General features: G+C 39.9%; 2 protein-coding genes across 2 annotated transcripts; both read left to right on the forward strand.

Annotated features, from left to right (window-relative positions):
• Nucleotides 1-304: 304 nt before the first annotated feature.
• On the forward strand, nucleotides 305-7,449 carry LOC310936164 (zinc transporter ZIP4-like; the record flags this gene model as incomplete). Its single annotated transcript, XM_083900179.1, has 12 exons — nucleotides 305-511; nucleotides 2,235-2,591; nucleotides 3,588-3,789; nucleotides 4,024-4,196; nucleotides 4,822-4,996; nucleotides 5,382-5,554; nucleotides 5,671-5,880; nucleotides 6,164-6,262; nucleotides 6,497-6,542; nucleotides 6,786-6,938; nucleotides 7,031-7,218; nucleotides 7,321-7,449. The coding sequence occupies 12 exons, from the start codon at nucleotides 305-307 to the stop codon at nucleotides 7,447-7,449; spliced, it is 2,112 nt and encodes a 703-aa protein (XP_083756305.1).
• A 5,725-nt stretch (nucleotides 7,450-13,174) lies between these two features.
• LOC310936020 (zinc transporter ZIP4-like) lies at nucleotides 13,175-20,605 on the forward strand (the record flags this gene model as incomplete). Its single annotated transcript, XM_083900041.1, has 12 exons — nucleotides 13,175-13,387; nucleotides 15,401-15,757; nucleotides 16,733-16,934; nucleotides 17,175-17,347; nucleotides 17,563-17,737; nucleotides 18,539-18,711; nucleotides 18,841-19,041; nucleotides 19,351-19,449; nucleotides 19,656-19,701; nucleotides 19,944-20,096; nucleotides 20,187-20,374; nucleotides 20,477-20,605. 12 exons carry the CDS (start codon nucleotides 13,175-13,177, stop codon nucleotides 20,603-20,605), a joined length of 2,109 nt encoding a protein of 702 aa, XP_083756167.1.
• Nucleotides 20,606-25,543: the final 4,938 nt, after the last annotated feature.

Consider the following 25,543-nt stretch of genomic DNA (forward strand, 5'->3'; position numbering starts at 1 on the left):
CAAGAGAAAAAATTAACAAGAAAGACAAGAGAATGAAAGCACAAATAAAGGACAAAGTTGGCAAAGGAAGAAAGAAAAAGGAAAAAAGAAATCCAAAGGCTTTAATCGTGTGGGGTTGTGACCCCCCACAGATGACACCAGGTTTAATAGCCAGGTAAAGGGCAACACGAGCCAGGTCTCAGCCAATCACAATCCAGAGAGACTGTAGAAATACCTCGGGTCTGCATCAGCCTCTACACCACTTTCTTCCCCCATCTTAGAGAGGAACTAATTTAAAAGTAAAGAAAAAAAGTAAAGTTTAAAGATGTTTTCCTCTGTGTTGCTGTTTCCTCTCTCTCTACTCTGCGGTGTGCTCGCTTCTGTACCGGGATCTCCCGTCGTGGAGCAGGTCTACAGGGACGTGGTCAGCGTGGTGTCTCCGGGACAGCAGTCTCTGACCGGGGAGTCTCTTCACACCCTCTTAAATACACTAGAGAACCGTGTGCAGTGCGGTGAAGTGCCGTGTGAAAAGGTAAGTTTTATTAGCTTAACTCGGCCGCCAGGTTGCGAAGAGCCGTGTGGCGAGGAGTCGGTTCTACTGTGAGAGGGCAAGGTCCAAAAGATAATCAATCTGCTGGAGTTACTGCTGTAACAACGACTGAATTGTTCCGTTTATTAAATATAAAACAGTATATATAGCAATACACGCGTATACTGACAACAAATATGGAAGATGATTAGTGTAACATCTTTTTTGGAAACAAAATTAAAACATATTGATATGGGGGAGTATTAGTGCCACATGTACAAAAATAAACCAGCATGAATTCTGAATTTTTTTTTTGACCTTTTTTGTCAGAATACGGACATTCTGACTTTAATCTCAGAATTCATGCCGGGTTTTTTTTTTTTTTTTTTTTACTTTCTTTCAAAAATGTTTTTTCTGAAAGTAGCTTTTAAGTGTGTAAATGGACTGGCCCCACAAGCGGTGTCTCAGCTTTTTAAAAAGACAGACAACTGTAAGGCAATGACAAGGAGCATAATAAGCAAAACTGTAAAGTTCGAAGATGCAGGACAACATTTGGCCAATCATCTTTCTCAGTGCAAGGTATACACCTATGGAATTCTTTACCATCAGAAATTAAATCCCAAACAGAACTAAAGACATTTAGTGTGAAAGGTAAGCATGTAGTAGTGCCACATTTTTTGGAAACAAAATTAAAACATATTATATGGGAGAGTATTAGTGCCACATGTACAAAATAAACTAGCATGAATACAGACTTTCTGACTTTAATTTCAGAATTCATGGCATTTTTTTTTTTAACTTTCTTTCAAAAATGTTTTTACATGTGACCCAAATACTCAAAAAGACAAAGTCATTGATATACATGTGTGTATGTATGTATATACATATATATGTATATATATGTAGTTGATGACCATTTTTGGTCTGACTTTAATCTGACTTTTTTTTCATAATGTCACTTTAAAGTCACTCACTTTACAACCCTGATCAAGACTAAATTTTTTACATTCGAATGTACATGAATCATTTACATGACATTTTGTTTAGTTTACAAATCTGGGTCAGTTTAATAGTTTTTATTTAGATTCTAAAGTTGTCTGTGGTCCAGACAACCCTGATCAAGACTTATCATTATTATTTATTGTCATAAGGCACACAACATTTTAACATTTTGAGTCAGGGATCTATCAGGTTCGAAACGACATTCTCCTTAAATTAGTCACACTTTCTTTTAAATAATGACTCCATTCACATAAGAATAACAACCTGCAAAGATGTGATTTTCAGAAAATGAATCACTTCTTAACTTTAAGATGTTTTTTAATCAAATTTAATTTCAACAAATGTCAATTTTGACAAATATTAAGTTATATCAGACACTGTTTTCAGCTTTTTTCTCGGTCAAGAGAGGTGTCTGTTTTATGGTGTCGTGTCATTTGATAATAAATAAATATATAAAGTACAAAGATGTGAAAGAGCATACAGCTGATGGCATTCAAAAAAACATGCAATATGGGGATTAGGTAAATTGACCATAGGTGTGAGTGTGAGTGTTGAATGGTTCTTCCTCTATGTATATGTGTATGAATGATAATGATGGTGGTCGGAGGGGCTGTTTGGCGCACGTTGGCAGCCACTTACAGACGCAGGATGCAGGATGTTCTGTCGTTTTTTTTTCCTATTTTGCTCAGTGTGTGTGGTTGTGTGTGCTCTACTGTGTGTGCAGTGCAATCTACCAGGCAGCGTTCACCAGCTCATCACCAATCACTCCGCCCATGCAGAGGATGAAGCTGGAAAAGGCAGTGAACATGTGACCATCGGTGTTTCTCAGTTCACTCACCTTGCTGCCGGCTGCGTCCTGTACCTAACCGCTCCTGACCTGGTCTGCACCTCAGTACGACAGGGGAGCTGGGGTGAGGAGACCGAACGTTTCCTACAGGAGATCACACATGAGGAGCATCATGAACATGAACATCAGCATGAAAAGAGTGGGGCCCACCACCACCATGAACACATGGACGGTCATGGATTAGAGACGCTGCTTCAAGAGATTCACCACCACTATGAGCCGTTACACAGTGAGGTAAGTTTAAGACGACAGCAAAATAAAAATGTTTTTGTACTATTCAAGCATTCTTTTGTTCTGTTCTATAGAAATTAGAATTACATATCATTGATGCAAATATCTATAAATGAATTGGGAGTTGTACATTAAATACACCGTCATCCGTCCAACAAACCAGCATTATCACAATTTACATTTTTTCCATATTGATCAGATTAATAAACATTTTTTTCCTCTGCCGAAGTTTAGCTTTAATATAAACCATGAATGAGTCCAATTAGTTTACACACAGTGCTGATTGAGCCTCTCAGCAGCACACAACTCTCTTTGCATTTCTCAGTATTGCTGTACCACACACAAGATGATTTATTTTATGTTAAGTCAGATGGAGGCAAACAGGATGGATGTATGACTGAAAACACACAGAGGCACCCACGAAAATTTTCAGGGGTGAATTCTACTGCTGAAGAGATAAATGCTTCTTGACCTTGCACCACCTCTGCACTACTGTTGTATACTCACACCCTCATTTAGGTCTGATAGTTTTGCTTGACAGAGCCTGTGTTCAGACAAAGGATGCAGCAAACAAATAATGTTGCACTGTTTCTGTTCATAAAGACCAAACAGTGGAAGAATAATAACATCAAAAGAAAAAAAAAAATCATCAAAATTGACACAAATTTACTAGTTTTAACATTTTAACATGAGCAAAATTCCTCAGTTCAATGTCACTGAAGTGACCTGAGAGAGAATTAGACCTCTGTTGCTCTGGGTTCTGAGATTTATAAAAATCTGGATCCTCACCAGGAGACATTGACCAATCATAGAGTCGTTCTTATTCCTGTAATTCCAGATTTAGCAACACGTGTTTATGCTGGAAAGCATCTTAAGAAAAGAAAAAGAACAGCAGAAATGTAGAGCTGCTTGTAAACTTTCATCAGACCACACAACTGCTGGAAAGTGTGTTTGTTTTATTTGAATAACTTCATCCTCTCATCCTCTCTGTCCTTTTAGAGCTGTGTATCAGTCAGTGACATCATGGCAGAGGTCGATGCATCATTACCTGAACAGGGACAGGAAGTGGGTGCAGTTTTGGGCCGCGTACTGTATCACGCTCTGCACGGTCACTGCTTCATCAGCTACTCCCTGCCTGAGGAGCGCTACTTCCTGGATTACCTCATGGGTTATCTGGGGTCAGATAACTTCACTGTCAGAGGTAAAGGTCCTATCCAGGAATCTGAAAACAAACAAACATGGGCAAAGATACAAGCACAGAGAGAGACTGTGATCACTGGAAAACCCAGATCCTGTTTTTAGTGTATTGAGAGCAAAGTTCTGTGTTATTTCCTCTGAAATACTACCATCACTACACCTCTGCATTTGATATATTAGTCATGTAATCTTTTCTACCTGTAAATGTAATATCCAACATCATCTCTTTGCTCTGCAGATTTGGAGGCTCTTATGTTGAGTCTGAACATAGGGTCACACCACGACGACCATCACGACCATCACGACCATGAGGATGAACATGCAGATCACGATCACAGTGGTGCCAGGCAAAGGGAGAGGAACAGCCACAGACATCATGAGGGACACGGAGGAAACTCTACCTGGGATCAGGTATCGACCGACTCACTTATTAGCCATGAATAGTCTCTCATCTAAAACACACACACACACACACACACACACACAGAAGGCTAGGAAGAGTGAAGTGTCTAAGATACACACATTTACACAGGAAATATGTTTACGTTGCATTATAAGTTCCACATATATATATTGTAACTAGATTCACATTGCCCAATAATTACATGTATGGAAGTTGTAGACTTTACCTGAGGCATTGCCTTCTGCATTTTCGGTTGACCATAGTGTATGCATAGGTTAGGCAGTTGTCATTTGATGTGTTCCCTAAGGGGAAACTGACAGTCAAATGGCTAAACAAAGGCATAAGGTGATGTATAGAAGGAGAAGCAGGTAGCCTTTAAAAAGTGGGGTCTTGCTCAGGGAAAGTTAGAGCTTCTTGGTAATCTGCTTGAAGCCCTCCCAAGTGAACTGCAGAGCTTGGAATTGACACTTGACTTGTAACGAAATAAAGATCTCTTTGTTTGGTGAAAAGTCTTTTGAAAGTGGAGTGACACAATACACCTGGTGTTCTGAACAAGAAGGAAGCCTGACTAGACGACAAGAGCCAAAACATTTTCATCATGTGTCTGACAACCAATGCTTTGACTTCTCCCAGCACTGTTTCTCTGCTGAGGAGCTGGTCGAGATTCTTGGTCCGGCAGTCAACGGCTCTGGTCTGGGTCGGTCCGACATGACTCGGCTCAGCCCTGCACTCGTCCAGCAGATCCTGAGTGGAGCCTGCGCAGAAAACACAGGGCAAGTGAAACCAGATGGACTCACCATGACTGAGAGTAAGTGTGTGGCCTGGATTTACAACCTGCCTACCTCTGCTTCTGTTTGGAGAAGTTGCAAACACAGACAATGACAACATGTGAATGGCACAACAAACCAAAACACTTAATTAGTGTGGCTGAGATTTGATTATTTAGTGAGTCGACCAAAGATGGAGTTTCCTGGAGTCAGAGATGAGTTAAGTTGAAAAGCTTTATTGGAAGCAAATCAGATCTGAGGAGAACTGAGACAATGCCGAACATAAAACAAGCATGTTAACACTTGGGCAAAAATAATAATTTTAGTGACTGAGAACAAAAATGTAAACATTTCCAAGCCAACCAGATTAACTTGGCCGACTGATTCATTGTTCTAAAATACGACTTCCTCTGTTCCTTTTGTAAGGATACCTCTATGCAACTCTCGCCAATTTCTTAATTACGCTGACGTCCATGTTTGGCATCGTGCTGCTGCTGTGTACGTCCTGCACCAGCATGTACCAGTTGTGTATCCAGTTTTGCATCAGTCTGGCTGTGGGTACTCTGACTGGAGATGCTCTACTGCACCTCTTACCCATGGTGAGTGATTCAAGTTTTAAGACAAAATACCACAAAACAGGATCCCTTTAGTAAAAGTATGAAGCATTAATGAAGTATGCTGAGCTTGACCTGTTCTGTGCTCTCTCTGTGTCCAGTTTCTGGGTTTACATGTGCACTCAGACAACGGCAACAGCCACGAGGGCCATACACGAGCACAACAGCACACAAGCACTCAAACTCCAGACTACATTTACAAGATGTTGGTCATGTTGGCAATGATTTACTACTTTTACCTGATGGAGACAATCTTCTGTCTCGTCATTTATAAAAATAACAATCACCACCATCACCAACACCATCATGCGGTAAGTACGACTAGAGTATCTAAGTATCAGATCTGTTTGTAACTGAACAAATGTTTAAAATAAGTTGTGTTTGTTCAAACATTGTCATTTATATTCATGGACAAAATGGTTCCACATACAGGTACATTACTCTTGAAGGTTCTTTGAGTACAAAATACTGAACATTTAGTATTTTTTATTTCATTTGTATTGCGTGTAGATGAATTTCCTCATACCTGTGTGATAACTTGTCCTCCTTTTATCATTTTTAATTTGTCTTCTCTTCCTCTTCCTCCCCGTTTAGGAAGAAGCAGAGCCTCACCACTGTGACCATGGGAGGGTTTTAGAGATGTATCAACAGGAAAGGACACAGAAAAACAAGTCAACCTCAAAAGCAGACCTGGTGAGATATATTATCATTTCAGCTGGAACATCTAAAATTGAAATGAGGAGACTTGATCCAGGATCTGAGGACAAATGTAAAGAGGATTTACAGTAATTCTCCTGCACAGAATAGTGTATTACCAAAACTGTTTTATATTAGGGCTAAATATCCTGTATTTTACATCAATAATATGTGCTACTTCTATGTCTAAGCTCCAATTACATAACAACAATAATAACATTTTCGTTTCAGGTTGGCTATGACGATGAGAAAACAATGTCAAAAGAGCGCACTAGAGGTGAGTGTTTGTGAAGGTTCTCAGTCCTCCAGCTCATGGTCATCTTTTCGAGTAAGCTGTAGGCAACTGGCGAATACATCTCAAACGTTTTAAGCAAGTCCAGTTGCCTACAGCTCGACTCCTGAGGATCACTCGAAGTGAGTAAACACAAAAAACAAGAATGACATCACCCAGTTGTGATGAAAGCCTCCATTAGTGCATCTGCCTCACTATAACTACCACTTTGCCTGTCTGCCTGTGTAGAACAGCGTTTGCTGCCCTACATGATAACTATCGGTGATGGGATCCACAACTTTGCAGATGGTTTAGCGATAGGTGCAGCTTTCTCCCTGTCATGGAAGTCTGGTTTGGCCACGTCGCTGGCTGTCCTCTGCCACGAGCTACCACACGAACTGGGTAAAGAAAACAATCCAAGTGTCTGATTTGATCCATGTTTTTCCCTAAAATATTTTTACAATCATTATCCTGTTGCTTCTGTTTCTCTCCAGGCGATTTTGCCATTTTGCTGAATAGTGGTGTGTCTGTGCGCAAGGCGTTGCTTTTAAACATCGGCAGTGGCATGACCTCATTTATTGGCCTGTATATTGCTCTGTCAGTTGCCACTGACCTGGCAACCAAACAGTGGATAGCTGCTGTCACTGCAGGACTCTTTCTATACGTGGGACTGGCTGATATGGTGAGTGTTTCAGCGTACCTACAGTGAATGACAGTCACGTGTAAATGATATACAGACAAAGGGGATCTTAACTTGCCTTTAACTCTTTTTGTGTCTCTCCAGCTCCCCACCATGATTCACGTCAGCAACAAGAGACCCTGGCTGATATTTGTGCTGCAGAGCATCGGCCTTATCAGTGGGTGGGGTATTCTACTATTGTTGTCACTTTATGAAGAGAGGATCAGCTTTTAACGCACGGACTCGTAACGGGACGCATAAAGTGCACCAGCACATTGGTGTGCAGTTTGTGTTTCCATTTGTGCCCACTGTACAACTAACGAATGTGCAGCCATGATGAAGTAATTAGTTAACATGGTCTAACATGGTCACAGTTTCAATTCCAAAATGCCAAACAATACTAAAAACTTGAATAGTTAAACCTGAATGACCATGACAAGTGGCGTGTATTAACAACTCCTAACAATACTTCAGTTTACCGTTATCAAAGTGACTTCATCTTTTAATCTTTTCAGCCAGAGTTTTTACTGACAAGGAACCTAGATTTAGTTACTACATGTCATGTCAGGTAAGGTATGGACAGATATGATGACTTTTCATTGTCAAATTTTGGACCAAATTCTTTTTTTAAAAAAAACGCTTATAATAATACTTAACTATACCTCAACTGCGAAATGTAATTGTTACAACGGCAAAAACAGATAAGACAGACAACAAAATTAGACAACACAAAACAAGCAAGCAAGGGATTAAAGAAAGGTCAAATATAAAAAAGGGAGTAACCCTCCAACCAACTCAGGATATCATAGAACAAGGAGGATGTACATTAAGCAGACGCTTGGCGGTGGATCTGAAGTCAATCCCAGCTGCCATTGGGCATCACCAGCCCAACATGATCATATTATTGGGAATGAGACAGCACTACAGACTATGTGTCATACTAAATCAGCTTGATAACACCAACACATGGCTTGTGGAGGAGGAGGTGTACCAGGAGAGAAGATGTGCAGCAAACATGAAGAAAGGCGGGATTAAAGACAAATGACTGAACCACTGTACCAAGGCAGCATGCATGAACATCCATCCATCCATCATCTACCGCTTTATGCTCCACCAGAGGGGGGTGCTGTGCCCATCTCAGCTGACAATGGACACCCTGGACAGTTCGCCAGTCCATCGCAGGGCCACATATAGAGACAACCAACCATTCACTCACACTCTCACACCTAAGGTCAATTTAGAGTGACCAATTCACCCAATCCCCATATTGCATGTTTTTGGACTGTGGGAGGAAGCCACGCACCACAGGGAGAACATGCAACCTTCTTGCAGAAAGGCCATTGTTCCGAAGTTGTTCCAAACAGGGCTCGAACCCAGGAACCCGGGTCTTCTTGCTGCAAAGGCAAGAGTGCTAACCACTACAACAAACGTGGGCCATGCATGAACATATATGACACAATCATCTGGGTCCATCTTCTTACCGAGAGTAGATCGCCTTCTTTTGAAGCACTGTTGTCAGAGGAGTAAAAAGAAAAGCAAAATATTATACAGCAGCAGCGTGATGGCTCACATGTAAGATTGTTATGAATCACTACAATAGATTCTTTGCCAGAGCTATAGTGAGTAAAAACAACCATTTTTACTTACTATTCAATCTACATTGTGGAAGTCCAGATGACCAGTTGTAGTCCAAGCCACATGTGATGGTGTCCTCTCCATCCATGATGAATCCATCGTTGCACTTGAACTTTACAGTGGACAAGTATCCATGGTGGATCTGAAAACCTTCAATCCGCTCACCATTTGCCAAATGTCCAGGATCTTTACACTCAATACCTCCAACATCTACATTTTAAAATAAAGACAGATGTCAAAAATAACCTTGAGTATTTACACACAGATAATACTTTAAAAAAATATTGAGAAGCAAAATATGCAATAAAATAAAAAACGTACAGAAACATTTTGGATAATACACAAATGGTCCACTCTCTGAACACTTTGCTTCTCTACTTCCATAAAGTGCAAAACCCTTTTCACAGCTGTATCGTATCACAGATCCATAATCGTAGAGTCCGCTCCCTTTCTCATTCAGTTTAGGTCTGTAATCTCCATTTTCCAATGGTCATGGTGGATCACACGTCTGCACTGCAATACAAGGAGGACTATTACAATGGAAATATCCTTTTAGAGGAAAAGGGTTTTTAGCTGAAATTATATATTAATGTGACATACATTGACAATAAATTCTATCTATTTTGTCTAAGTGTACAATCACTTAAATGTTTGAAGTGTTTTTCATGAGCCCACAATGGGCCTTTTATATTTATATCAGGAGCCAGATCGGGGCAACAGATGCCATGATTATGAACCTCGATGTGAAATTATCTGCTGCAACATTCATGAAACTTCACCGTTGAATGTTGCTAGATTTGACACACTGTGCTTTTTCATTTTTCTTTAGTGTTTTCCTCTTTTTTTCTTTCTCCCTATTGTCACGGTTGTGTTATTAAATCATATTCAAGAGGCTGTACAATATTAACAAGCAATTATCAGTTAATTAACAGTTACAGTAACAGTTTTTTGCTTTTCTGTCTCATAGAGACCATCAATAATAAAGCAACATCATGTTACTCTTTGATGTGTTTTTATTTTTTTATCGTGTGTATAACAAATGCAAAAAGTTATAGAATGACCCACCCGGCCTGTTCGACGGTCATGTCTGGCACATGAACATTAAGCATAAAAACATTATATAATTAATAATAAATAAATAAATAATTAATTAATTATTGTAATCACAAATGTTGAGATCATGACCGTGGGTATAGTTGAATGTGTAACCATTGTGTAGTGGGCAGTGGAATGGAAACGATTGGTTTCCATTTGTGGGGACTGCTGGCTGAGATGAGGGATGAGATTTAATAAATCCTGGAATTTAGCCTGCTCCAGACCAGGCTAACTCCACAGGATAAATCTCCATGGTAACTTATGTCATAACACGGATAAATTAAGCCAGGATAAGCATAAGGCTTAATCCCTTATCCTAGTTTTGTGCAACGGGCCTCTGAGCTATCCAACAAAACTGTAAGTACACATTTGAGGCTCTGTAAAAACTTGTGATGACACTAGATGGCAGCAAAGTCTCGACAAAGACCTAAAGAACAAACTCTTTGAAGGAACACAAGTGTTTTGCTCCTCAGCAGCACAGAGGAAACGTGGAGCACAGAAAAGTGATTTGTGTCAGTGAAGAGTGAATCAGATGCACTAAATGTTTAACAGGGTTAAAAAGGTTTTGCTTTGTGTTTTTTTTGGTGACCAACATTTTAGATGTGTTGTTCTTTTCACAGCCTACAATGCTGAAGTAGCATGGAGGAAAAGATATTTGTTCATCCTATTCATGCAGATGGTTCATCTTAAAAATCAGTATCTAAGGTCAAGTTGTACAGCGTTCAGTAAATGAGTGGAAAAAAAGTATTCAACCATTTTCATTCTGCCTGCTTTTTCACCTCTTCTTCCCTGACCCTCTTTTTGGAGTCCCTGCTGGAAATACCGCTGTCTACCAATCATTGCAGTCGGTAGAGTCTCAGCTGCCGAGCAACCACGGGTTGCCAGTTAAGTCAGAAAACGAAACCTAAAAGACCTTGGTATTTTGAATTTGAATGGAGTAACAGTTTTTGGCCACATTCTTACATATGGCACCTTTAATTTCTGTTATAAGATTAATTACACAAGACACGTTCTTTTGCCCAAACTCCAGGGAAATTAACTCTTGAGCAGGCATACAGTCTACGGACCATATAGTCTGACAACAACAGGGAATAAAGTGCACCAATGTGAGCCAATGTGTACAATCCTGAACAGAACCAGAGTAGATTACACCACCAAACTTCAAGTTAACGACTAGACAATTCAAAGATTCAGCTATTGTCGTCATGCTGTGTTAATAACATTTCAAAAGTGAGTGATTACTGTGAAATTACACAGTAAAAACAACAATAAAACGTGGTTTGCCGTTAGAAATTAAATGTAATGGGTAAACAAATTGTTAGCAGAATCCCAGTAGAAATATTAATTTAGTTACCCAGCGTGCAACCTGTCATCCTCGTCTTCATCACATTATTAGGTGCAGAACATTAGCAGCAGTTTACATCATAATCCTAACATCAGTGATGTTTTACGTGTCCTTTTTTTCACTGAAATGTGTTGTTATTTGTGGGCCAACAGAGGTTTCACAGAGAGTGCACAGCAAAGATGAATTAACTGCTGGGATGTAACTGAAAGCAACTGCGCTATCTAGTGGTACTGACGGCACGGTGCAGACACACGTTAGCACAGCTGTCCTTGTTTGAATGTTATAAAAAACCATGACAGTGGGTTTTCCTTTTTTAAACCCTTCAATAAAAAGTTGACCTCATATCTTTGTATTATGTCACTTGATAAGTTATCATGTGCTGGCTCTTTTATGAAATCCTAGGGGTCATCATGTACATACTGGTGTTAACACACTCACAACTTTGTCTTGGAAAAAAACATAATAAACCCGACAGCTGTCGTGATGTTCGTTTACTGCATATTTTCTGCAGTGTCGTTTTTTTTTTTTTTTTAACTTAGAAGTAGAAACTGTGCAATTACAGATTAGAATCATTTTTATTTAACCCCTTAAATCAGTTGTAAGGAATACGTGATGTCAATTGTTTAATTGTGCAAATGTGTGTGACAGCATGGACACAGCTAAAGGTACTCAAGCAGCTTTGTTTACTATGTGTTAAATTGTGAAACCACATGTGATTGATTAGCTTTTCTTTTAACCTTTTTTTGTACTTGTTCTTCCACAATGATGTTCTGACCCTGGTCAAATAGTCTGCACCACAGCCAGTGACTTATAGCAGAGTCCTGAACCGTTTACTATACAACTTTATCACTTTAACTCATTGGTTCTCAAAGTGTGGCCCGGGGGCCAATGGCGGCCCGCAGAAACATTTCTGGCAGTCCGCAATGAATTACAGTTGATAGTTTTAATCCAGGAGCTACTAAACTTGTTAAATGTTTATTGGACATTACTGGACAGACCTATAAGTGTAAACAATGTGTTATTGGATTATAAGCTGGTAATAAGCAGGTAGCTACAGCCCCCAATTACTAGCTAATTACCCAGTAGATAACAGAAATGTGTTACTTGGTATTAACCTGTAATTAGAAGGTAAGAACAATGGACAAAATACTGGGTAATTACCCAGTAAATTATAAAGCGTTATTATATTAATGCTTAAATTACATTATATTAACGCTAACATTACTTAAAGCTAAACTGTAGAACTGCAATCTGGTCATTAAAATTATTACAAATGGGATTTATTTCTGGTTTTTTTTCCTTTGGCGGCCCTCAGTCCAATGTTGGGTTCCTAAATTGGCCCTCAGGTATAAAAACTTTGAGGACCTCTGCTTTAACTCATAGGTAGCAACATTCTATTACAATAACTCAGCATTCCACTCCTTATCAAAGACAATAACCAACAAACTAATTTGTCACTTTAAGTTTTATGGCTGACTTCTAAAAGAACATTTTGCCAGTGTACAAAAAAAGGAAGAAAGATAAAAGACTGCAAGAGAGAAATTAACAAGAAAGAGAATGAAAGCACAAATAAAGGACAAAGTGAACAAAGGAAGGAAGAAAAGGGAAAAAGGAAATCCAAAAGCTTTAATGGCGTTTAATGGGAGTTGTGACCCCCACAGATGACACCAGTTTTAATAGCCAGGTAAAGGGCAGCACGAGCCAGATCTCAGCCAATCACAATCCAGAGTCGAGGTTCATTGAAGGTGCTATGGTTTTAAACTGATATCAGCTGAGAGAGAGTCTGTAGAAATACCTCGGGTCTACATCAGCCTCTACACCACTTTCTTCCCCCACCTTAGAGAATAAGTGATTTAAAAGTAAAGGGAAAAGTAAAGTTTTAAGATGTTTTCCTCTCTGCTGTTGTTTCCTCTCTCTCTACACGCGCTCTGCGGTGTGCTCGCTTCTGTATCGGGATCTCCCGTCGTGGAGCAAGTCTACAGGGACGTGGTCAGCGTGGTGTCTCCGGGACAGCAGTCTCTGACCGGGGAGTCTCTTCACACCCTCTTTAATACACTGGAGAACCGTGTGCAGTGCGGTGAAGTGCCGTGTGAAAAGGTAAGTTTTATTAGCTTAACTCGGCCGCCAGGTTGCGAAGAGCCGTGTGGCGAGAAGTCGGTTCTACTGTGAGAGGGCAAGGTCCAAAAGATAATCAATCTGCTGGAGTTACTGCTGTAACAACGACTGAATAGTTCCGTTTATTAAATATAAAACAGTATATATAGCAATACACGCGTATACTGACAACAAATATGGAAGATGATTAGTGCCACAAATATTTTTGGAAACAAAATTAAAACATATTGTTATGGGAGAGTATTAGTGCCACATGTACAAAAATAAATCAGCATGAATTCTGAGAAAAATTATCTGACTGAAAGTTTGACTTTTGTCAGAATACTGACTTTCTGACTTTAATCTCAAAATACATGCGGTTTGTTTGTTTTCTTTCAAAATAATTTTTTACATGTGAAACTAATACTCAAAAATACTCTCTCTATATATATATATATAGAGAGAGAGAGAGAGAGAGAGAGAGAGAGAGAGATGACCATTTTTGTTCTGACTTTAATCTGACTTTTTTTTTTTTTTCTTAATGTTACTTTAAAGTCACTAACTTTACAACCCTGATCAAGATGTATATACATTTCGTTTACATTTGAATGTACATGAATAGTTAGTTTTCAGTTGCTTCCTGAGTAAATTAGAGTTCAACAAAAATCTGGGCCAGTTTAACTGTTTGTATTTACATCCTAAAGTCGTCTGTTGTCCACACGACCCTGATCAAGATGTATCATTATTATTTGTTGTCATAAACAGGCCCACAACATTTGAACATTTTGAGTCAGGGATCTATCAGGTTCGAAACAACATTCTCCTTAAATTAGTCACACAATTTAAATGAATCCATTCACATAAGAATAACAACCTGCAAAGCTGTGACGTCATGTTGACTTTTCAGTCTCTGACTTTTCACTTGCATGCGATTTTCAGAAAAGTTCACAAGAAAACGAAGATTTGCGAAATCAGTTATTTCAATGTAATGATTATTACATTTCATTAACTACATGGTCATTAGTCAACTTAAATGAACTCATTGTACCAGGAAGTGGGAGTGGGAGTCCTTGAACTTTCCACATCAGACGTAATCTGCATGAATGGACAGTGTGTGGTTAATAAGTATAAGTGTTGTACAACTTATGTGAATGTGGGATAAAAACAAACAGGGTTGTTAATACCGTTTATATAACCAAACGAGAGTTTCAAATACTGCCATTGGATTGTTATATAGGGAAGAGTGTTATCATGCCTGATACAGCAATAATAAAATGAATAGTAAAATAATAAACCATGTTTGAACCCACCTTATAATGTCAGTTTGACATTGCGAGTTCGTATTATACAGCCTGTTTCTATATAGACGGCAAAAATGCAGAAAATGAATCACTTCGTAATTTTAAGATGTTTTTGAATCAACATCAAAATTTCTGCCATTGGAAATGACAAATATTAAGTTATATCACTGTAATGAGTTTTTTTTTCTCAGTCAAGACAGATGTCCGTCATTGTGTGTCATTTGATGATAAACAAATATATAAAGTACAAGGATGCGAAAGAGCCGACAGCTGACATCATTCAAAAAACATGCAATATGGGAATTAGGTAAATTGACCATAGGTGTGAGTGTGAGGGTTGAATGTATCTCTATATACGTGTATGAATTACTATGGTGATGGTCGGAGGGGCTGTTTGGTGCACATTGGCAGCCACGCTTCCGTCAGTCTGCTCCAGAGCAGCTGTGGATATAGACATAGCTTACCACCACCAGTGAGAATGTGTGTATCATGAATAATAAGCAAATACCAGCGGTTTGGGTATATAGAAAAGCGTTATATAAACGTAATGAATAATAATAACAATCATTTATAGATTGGATAAAATGGTGAAAAGATCAAATTAACATGACGTCAGAAACAGAAACTTTGGTTTAGTTCTTGCAGGATGTTCAGTATGTAGTAGTTTTTTTTTCTATTTTGCTCAGTGTGTGTGTGTGCTCTACTGTGTGTGCAGTGCAATCTACCAGGCAGCGTTCACCAGCTCATCACCAATCACTCTGGCCATGCGGAGGATGAAGCTGGAAAAGGCAGTGAAAATGTGACCATCGGTGTTTCTCAGTTCACTCACCTTGCTGCCGGCTGCGTCCTGTACCTAACCGCTCCCGACCTGGTCTGCACCTCAGTACGACAGGGGAGGTGGGGTGATGTGACCGAACGTTTCCTACAGGAGATCACACATGAGGAGCATCATGAACATGAACATCAGCATGAAAAGAGTGGGGCCCACCACCACCATGAACACATGGACGGTCATGGATTAGAGACGCTGCTTCAAGAGATTCACCACCACTATGAGCCGTTACACAGTGAGGTAAGTTTAAGACGACAGCAAAATAAAAATGTGTTGTACTATTCAAACATTCTTTTGTTCTGTTCTATAGAAATTAGAATGACATATCTTTGATGCAAATATCAGTCTATAAATGAATTGGGAATTGTACAGTAAATACACCGTCATCCGTCCAACAAACCAGCATTATCACAATTACATTTACATTTATTTCCATATTAATCAGATTAAAAAACATTTTTTTCCACTGCCAAAGTTTAGGTTTAATACAAACCATTAATGAGTCAAATTAGTTTACACACAGTGCTGATTGAGCCTCTCAGCAGCACACAACTCTCTTTGTGTTTCTCAGTATTGCTGTACCACACACAAGATGATTTATTTCAGATCGAGGCAAACAGGATGGATGTATGACTGAAAACACAAAGAGGCACCCACGAAATTTTTCAGGGATGAATTCTACTGCTCAGTAAATCTGGTCGTTTAGCCGTTTGAAGAGATAAATGCTTCTTGCCTTCGCACAACTACTGTTGTATACTCACTCCCTCATTTAGGTCTGATAGTTTTGCTTGATATACCCTGTTTTCAGACGAAGGATGCAGCAAACAAATAGTGTTGCATTGTTTCTGTTCATAAAGACCAAACAGAGGGAGGATAACATCAAAAGAAAAAAAAATCACAAATTTACTAGTTTTAACATTTATTTTTAACATAAGTTAAAGTCCTCAGTTTAATGTAAATTAAGTGATCTGAGAGAAAATTGGACCTCTGTTGCTCTGGGTTCTGAGATTTAGAAAAATCTGGATCCTCACAGGAGACTTTGACCAATCACAGTGATTCCAGCTTTAGTGACACACGTTTATGCTGGAAAGCATCCTAAAAAAAGAATAAGAACAGAGGAAATGCTTGGAAACCTTCATCGAACAGCACAACTTCTGGAAAGTGTGTTTGTTTTATTTGAATAACTTCATCCTCTCATCCTCTCTGTCCTTTTAGAGCTGTGTATCAGTCAGTGACATCATGGCAGAGGTCAATGCATCATTACCTGAACAGGGACAGGAAGTGGGTGCAGTTTTGGGCCGCATACTGTTTCACGCTCTGCACGGTCACTGCTTCATCAGCCACTCCCTGCCTGAGGAGAGCTACTTCCTGGATTACCTCATGGGTTATCTGGGGTCAGATAACTTCACTGTCAGAGGTAAAGGTCCTATCCAGGAATCTGAAAACAAACATGGGCAAAGATACAAGCACAGAGAGAGACTGTGATCACTGGAAAACCCAGATCCTGTTTTTAGTGTATTGAGAGCAGTTCTGCATAAGTTAATGTGTTATTTCCTCTGAAATACTACCATCACTACACCTCTGTGTTTGATATATTAGTCATGTAATCTTTTCTACCTGAAAATGTAATATCCAACATCATCTCTTTGCTCTGCAGATTTGGAGGCTCTTATGTTGAGTCTGAACATAGGGTCACACCACGACGACCATCACGACCATCACGACCATGAGGATGAACATGCAGATCACGATCACAGTGGTGCCAGGCGGAGGAAGAGGAACAGCCACAGACATCAGGAGGGACACGGAGGAAACTCTACCTGGGATCAGGTATCGACCGACTCACTTCATGTCATCATATAGTGCAGAAAAACATGAGGAACAAATGTCATCTCCTGCACATCGTCATCACTTTTTAGCCATGAATAGTTTCTGATCTAAAACACACACAGAATGTTAGGAAGAGCCAAAACCTTTTTTATTTTTACTTACTCCAGTACCTCTGAGATTATGCATCTGAGAACCAATGCTTTGACTTCTCCCAGCACTGTTTCTCGGCTGAAGAGCTGGTCGAGATTCTTGGTCCGGCAGTAAACGGCTCTGGTCTGGGCCGGTCCGACATGACTCGGCTCAGCCCTGCACTCGTCCAGCAGATCCTGAGTGGAGCCTGCGCAGAAAACACAGGCCAAGTGAAACCAGATGGACTCACCATGACTGAGAGTAAGTGTGTGGCCTGGATTTACAACCTGCCTACCTCTGCTTCTGTTTGGAGAAGTTGCAAACACAGACAATGACAACATGTGAATTAATTTCTTACATACATTACATCCATCCATCCATTATCTACCGCTTTATCCTCCACCAGAGGGTCGCAGGGGTGCTGTGCCCATCTCAGTTGACATTGGGCAATAGGCGGGGTACATCCTGGACAGTTCGCCAGTCCATCACAGGGCCACATATAGAGACAAACAACCATTCACTCACACACTCACACACTCACACCTACGGTCAATTTAGAGTGACCAATTAGCATGTTATTGGACTGTGGGAGGAAGCCGGAGAACCCGGAGGAAACCCATGCACACACGGGGAGAACATGCAAACTCCTTGCAGAAAGACCCTTGTTCCGAAGATTTTCCAAACAGGGCTCGAACCCAGGAACCCGGGTCTTCTTGCTGCAAAGGCAAGAGTGCTAACCACTACACCAACTGTGGGACCCCACATACATTACAATTAAATTTAAATAAATATTAATTTAACGGCAGTAATTGTCTATCTCTCCAATCTACATTTTGAATATGGTGTACTTACATAAAGCATTTATTTAGATATGTAAACTAAATATTCAAAATATGAAACAGACATTTGAAGAATGTAACTTTGTAAGTTAAACTTTTGGTTGAAAAAAATAATAATTTTAGTGACTGAGAACAAAAATGTTAACTTTTCCAAACCAACCAGATTAACTTGGCTGACTGATTCATTGTTCTAAAATACAACTTCCTCTGTTCCTTTTGTAAGGATACCTCTATGCAACTCTCGCCAATGTCTTAATTACACTGACGTCCATGTTTGGCATCGTGCTGCTGCTGTGTACGTCCTGCACCAGTATGTTCCAGTTGTGTATCCAGTTTTGCATCAGTCTGGCTGTGGGTTCTCTGACTGGAGATGCTCTACTGCACCTCTTACCCATGGTGAGTGATTTAAACAAGTGCATCAAGTTTCAAGTCAACATGCCGCAAAACAGGATCCCTTTAGTAAAAGTATGAAGCATTAATGAAGTATGCTGAGCTTGACCTGTTCTGTGCTCTCTCTGTGTCCAGTTTCTGGGTTTACATGTGCACTCAGACAACGGCAACAGCCACGAGCGCCATACACAAGCACACCAGGAGGAAACGCCAGACTACATTTACAAGATGTTGGTCGTGTTGGCCGGGATTTACTACTTTTACCTGATGGAGACAATCTTCTCTCTCATCACGTATAAAAATAACAATCACCACCATCACCAACACCATCATGCGGTAAGTACGACAAAAGCGAATAACACACTTAAACAGATACAACTTAAAACTAAGGTGAATATCTAAGTATCAGATCCGTGTCTCAAAGTTTAAAAAAGTTGCGTTTGTTCAAACATTGTCATTTATATTCATGGACAAAAGGGTTCCACATACAGGTACATTATTCTTGAATGTGCTTTTAGTACACAATACTGAACATGTTTATTTAATTTGTGTTGCGTGTAGATGAATTTCCTCATACCTGTGTGATTACTTGTCCTCCTTTTATCATTTTTAATTTGTCTTCTCTTCCTCTTCCTCCCCCTTTAGGAAGAAGCAGAGCCTCACCACTGTGACCATGGGAGGGTTTTAGAGATGTATCAACAGGAAAGGACACAGAAAAACAAGTCAACCTCAAAAGCAGACCTGGTGAGATATATTGTCATTTCAGCTGGAACATCTAAAATGGAAATGAGGAGACTTGGTCCAGGATCTGAGGACAAATGTAAAGAGGATTTACAGTAATTCACCTGCACAGAACTAGGAGCTAAATATCCTGTATTTTACATCAATAATAGGATGTGCTGCTACTATGTCTATGCTCCAATTCAATTTATGTAACATTTTCGTTTCAGGTTGGCTATGACGATGAGAAAACAATGTCAAAAGAGCGCACTAGAGGTGAGTGGTTGTGAAGGTTCTCAGTCCTCCAGCTCATGGTCATCTTCTCGAGTAAGCTGTAGGCAACTGGCGAATACATCTCAAACGTTTTAAGCAAGTCCAGTTGCCTACAGCTCGACTCCTGAGGATCACTCGAAGTGAGTAAACACAAAAACAAGAATGACATCACCCAGTTGTGATGAAAGCCTCCATAAGTGCATCTGCCTCACTACAACTACCACTTTGCCTGTCTGCCTGTGTAGAACAGCGTTTGCTGCCCTACATGATAACTATCGGTGATGGGATCCACAACTTTGCAGATGGTTTAGCGATAGGTGCAGCTTTCTCCCTGTCATGGAAGTCTGGTTTGGCCACGTCGCTGGCTGTCCTCTGCCACGAGCTACCACACGAACTGGGTAAAGAAAACAACCTAAGTGTTTGATTTGATCCATTTTTTTCCCTAAATGATTTTTACAATCATTATCCTGTTGCTTGTTTCTCTCCAGGCGATTTTGCCATTTTGCTGCATAGTGGTGTGTCTGTGCGCAAGGCTTTGCTTTTAAACATCGGCAGTGCCATGACCTCATTTATTGGCCTGTATATTGCTCTGTCAATTGCCACTGACCTGGCAACCAAACAGTGGATAGCTGCTGTCACTGCAGGACTCTTTCTATACGTGGGACTGGCTGATATGGTGAGTGTTTCAGCGTACCTACAGTGAATGACAGTCACGTGTAAATGATATACAGACAAAGGGGATCTTAACTTGCCTTCAACTCTTTTTGTGTCTCTCCAGCTCCCCACCATGATTCACGTCAGCAACAAGAGACCCTGGCTGATATTTGTTCTGCAGAGCATCGGCCTTATCAGTGGGTGGGGCATTCTGCTATTGTTGTCACTTTATGAAGAGAGGATCAGCTTTTAACGCACGGACTCATAACGGGACGCATAAAGTGCACCGGCACATTGGTGTGCAGTTTGTGTTTCCATTTGTGCCCACTGTACAACTAATGAATGTGCAACCACAATGATATCCTCGATACAGACAGGAAAAACAGCAAGATAAAAAGTGATCCACTCATACTCTTGTGAAATAATCAAAGTTAACCATATCTCCTAAAGCAGCACTATGTAACGTTTTACTGCCAAAATGAAAGCAAAGAAAAAAAAACCCACAAACACCTGATATCATCTGAAAGAGGAGGTATAAATGATGCAGCGTGGGAATGGATGTGTCACAAAGTCAGTGGCCCATCAAAATGCTTTTGTAACTATTATTGTTAAGGTAGAGAAAGGTTGCATAGTGTGGCTTTAAATACTTTTGAAGTGTGCTTAACTTAACCACATTTTGAGTGTTGTTACTAACTCTGTGCAGAGAAATGACATGGTATGCAGAGCCGTGACCTTTTCTACAGTAATCAATATAATAAGTTAATATTTTATTAGTATAGTTGTAAAATAATGAATGTACTGTATACTTACCATAATATATTACAGCCATGACAGCTGAAGCAAAAGCTCTGAAACTGAATATGAATAACTTTGTAAAAGTTGTTAAGATTTAATACAAGACCTCGTAGTGGACAACATATTATCTTTTAAGCTAAAAAGAAAAAAACTGACTTTTATAATTACTGACAATGGTCCTTTTTTGTAGCACACACATAGTAACGGACAAAAAGTATTCCCCGTTTTGGAAGACTAGAAAATATGCTTGAAATTCTTAAAAAACTGTGGTTGTTTTCGGCACTGAAGTGAAGTTCCGTTTGTGTCTTTTTAATTTCTCAGCACTGATAAATGTAGTATGAGCACAACAGCTGATGTCAGATTACGTGAATGTTCCCCCTCGAATTCCTTAGTTATACACTTGTATTATACAGCCTTGTACAGAATTATTCTTTTTGTACTTTTTATTAAATGTGCTTGTTCTTGATTATCTTCAAACCTGCCAAAGAAAAGGTGCACACTAGTGCATTAATATTAACTCAACAATGATATATCTTTTGAGTTTTGCTTTGTTTGAAAATAAAAATTTCATTGATGAAGTTGTCATTTCATTGGTTTTCTTCTGCCTAACTGGCAGGTGGACGAACTAAGACACTCGGTAACAATCGTAAACCTTCTTGCACTCTCTCTGCTGTTCATCAGGTATTTGGTTTATCCTCGCTGGGTCTGTAACTAAATCTAACGTTTGGGCCCAATGTCACTTAGTTTTAGAGAAATTCAAATTGAAGGATTCAGTAAAGAGTGACATTTCCACACTTCTTGGCAAATTCAAGAAGTGTGTGTGGGGGGGGGGGGGTTTGTCTTGGGTGTGAATGTCGCCAGAGGCACTGGGGTAACTGTACATCTAAAGCCCACAAGTGACTTGAGGAAAAAGTTGAGGTTAAAGCTCACATAGAGTGGTCCTGTTGCACATGTTAGCTATGGAGGTCTACTTACATACATTAACTAGTGGTCAAAAGCCTCCTAGTTGCTGTAAACGAGCCGATAGAAATCCTCTTTTCTGACGCCATTTCCCAGCTACGATATTTCCGACTCAACTCTCACCCCGGCTTCCCAACTGTTTTGTGATTGGCCAGTACCCAAAGTGACATATTCAGCACACCTGCTCTCTCAGAAGCGCAGCTCCCCCCTCTGGAACGGTGGATGCACTGCTACTCATTATCAAAACATTGTTTTAACAATGTTTAAAAATAGCTTTGTCACGACTCCCCACCGCAGTCCCTTTTATGACTTTGACCCGGAGTCAGACCCAGTGTCAGAAGACACTGTCGCTCATGAAACACCTCCACAACGGACGTTATTCTTCTTCTGCAGTTCAATGTACGCAACCGGATGTGCACGGACTAGTGCCCGGAGCAGGAGGATCTGCTGTTCCGGAGAACCGGTGTCTACGTAACCGGACCGGGTTTTTTCAGAGATCTCGCTAAAGCCCGAGATTACAATAAAATACAGCATTCTCAGCAGTGGCTGACATGTTTGTTTAGAATCTTCAGGGCTTCTTAAACAAGGTAATGACGCAGATACACACTAAAAAACAGCGTTAATTAAAACTTCCTGTCTAGGTCCGCTTTAAATATTCTCCATTCACCAGTTGGAGACATGCAGGTTAATGGAATCCTGTTTTTTGACTGATCTTCCTGAACAAACACTTAAAGTTGTACTAGTTGATAATAATTTGCAATTAGAGTGTGAATGTTGCCAGAGGTACTGGGGTAACTGTACATCATTTTTATCTCTTTCATCTAATCTCACAGGTTATTATTATTTTCATTATGGGGCAGAGTCCATTGACAACTCATTGAACAGAAGGAAAGAGACGCACTCATCACCTATATAGAAATGCCTTCACACCTACTTATTCATGTAATTTTCCATTCAGATAATCATGTGCCAGCACATAAAATAATGCAGACAAGATGTGATCTGAATGTTGGTCTGAAGGATATGAATTAGGTTGTATCTACACTGATAATTACACATCAGAGGTGATAGAAATTTAATGAAGTTCCCCAAGGCTCCATTCTGGGGCTTCTTCTATTCTCCTTCTAATCTCCTCCTCTCTGTTTGTCTTGTTGTTGATGGAAACCAAAAACACGTACGTAATTCCTGGCAAAGAACACTTTCATTCTTGAGATAGTAAGAATGTGCTATACAGATAGTCTTGCCTTGCCTAAATCAGCCAGTCATGTTTTGAGTACCACAATATAGTAACATGGTCAGCTGACCAGTTGTGACCCCAGCTAAAAATGAACGTCAAAACTGGTAACTAGGTGTAACCATGAGATTGAAATCAGTGAAATTCAGTGGCCTTTTTGTGACGTAAAAGAACAAGAGATTTGCAACGTGAACATGTAGCTGACAAATCTGCAGAGATAACATGACAAAATCATTTAAACATGGACCAGATGGTCAAAAGGTTTCCAACATGTTGTGGAATCCATGCCATGGAGAATTAAGTATTTTGAAAAGCAACGCGAGGCCCTACCCACTGATAAAGTGGCCTGCACGTCTACTTACGCTCAGACAAAATTACCCATTTAATGACAATCCCTTAAACATATGTTGTAAAAAACACATCGAGGAGATTACAGCATGTCGCTGCTGACCAAGGCAAACTGGATTTTCCTGAAGTCAGCTTTCCAACTGTCTACAGAACATTTTAACAGGTTTAATGAACTCTGGCATTGCTGTACATTTTCCAGTAAAACTTTTGACAGTCACATCTAAAATGTTTACCTTTGAGCCTCTTATACAATATACAATACAATATATTGTAACCTTGTAAAACTGGATAAGAATATTTACAACTACATAAAGAAGTTTATGAAGCAGTAATGCTATGATGCAGACGGATGACCGCTAGTGCTAATGTAATGTCTGAAGTGTAAATTATCATTTTTGAGAACTCCATTTAGTAAATAGTGAATGACTGTTCTTAAGGGAGATGAGTAATGGACATTGAGGTAAGTCTGTAAGCTTGACTGGTGACAGGATGTAGGTAGGGGTGACCGAGTCAGTGTGTAAATAAACAGTGACAAAAACTCAAGTGTTGAATTTGAATTTCTACTCTCTGTAATGCTGGAGTCACGTGTACATTTTGCATCAATGCTTGACAATGGGTGGCAAGAGTTGTTTATGTCGCTAAGGTGATGTTGATGTCTGCTGTTGTTGGGTATACTTGTAAACATGTGATTTGATTGGATGGAGCGCTAGCTCGAAAAGATCAACAGTTCTCAACTTCTGGCAGATGCAACGGAATTGTGGCTACTAGGGCTGCAATGATAGTGGAAAAAAATTATATTGGTTTTTTTTGCGATGCATATTGCAATATTAAACATTAGAAGAATTCCCACCAGATAACTTGCATAGCTCTATTTGGAAAGTATTAGGTTGATTTACCGAGGTCAATGATCTAACATGTCATACCCTAAAATAAAGACGCTCATCTGTGAACGAACAAGATTGCTGGTAAAAAAAAAGAAAAAAAAAAAGGTGTTGAATCGTAACATGAAGAGGAGAAAACAAAACCTATTTTTACTTGAAACAATACAGATCAGTGATTGTTCCACACACTGTCGGCTGCACTGCACACCCACAGCTGTGACTCTGTATGTGCACTTCTGTGTGTTTGTACAGTTAGACGGTTCTCACTTATGCAGCAGAATTGTGCTTTCCCTTCTCAGAAAGTATTTAGGTTAATGACAGAATTTGGTAGATTTGTCCCTATTCACTTTTTTTGAAGACAAAAAAAAAAGTGGCCGGGGGTCTGAAAAAGTCACTAAATAGTCACACGAAAAGGAACAAAACATAAACAAACATACATTATTTCCCTGTCCTCCCCCTGGCTCGGTTCATCAGCCAGGGACAGCATGTGTATGGGGGGAGGGGCTGACTGAGCTGACTGCTTAGAGAGTGAGCGAGTGCGAGTGCGCACATAGAGCAGAGCAAGGAGCCAGCTCAGAGATGCTTTTCTGAAGCAAAACAAAAGTTGACATGTGCTTAAATAAAAGAGAAAACATAACACATCCTGCGATGTGACTTTCGCACATGTGCACATTCCAATGACAATACATTGTGTAGCCCTAGTGGCTACCCAATCTGTACCGGAAACCCTATTTGTTCTATGAACGTGTGAAAGTGCCACCAAAGTGCTACCAAAATACACATTATTCTTAATCCAAGTTCCAAAAAATAGGACAATCTTGCTGAAGAATAAAACACTCCCTGGGAGTGGCGGTTTGCCGAGTGTGCATAGATCAGTCATATTTACCTAACCTTAAACTTTCTGGGAAAATCTGAGTCACTGGCTCACTAACACTCACATTTCTTTAATCTTGTTGATCAGTGCTCTCAGGAA

Source organism: Microchirus variegatus (genome assembly GCF_963457635.1).
Source record: "Microchirus variegatus genome assembly, chromosome: 13".
In the NCBI taxonomy this organism is placed as follows: domain Eukaryota; kingdom Metazoa; phylum Chordata; class Actinopteri; order Pleuronectiformes; family Soleidae; genus Microchirus; species Microchirus variegatus.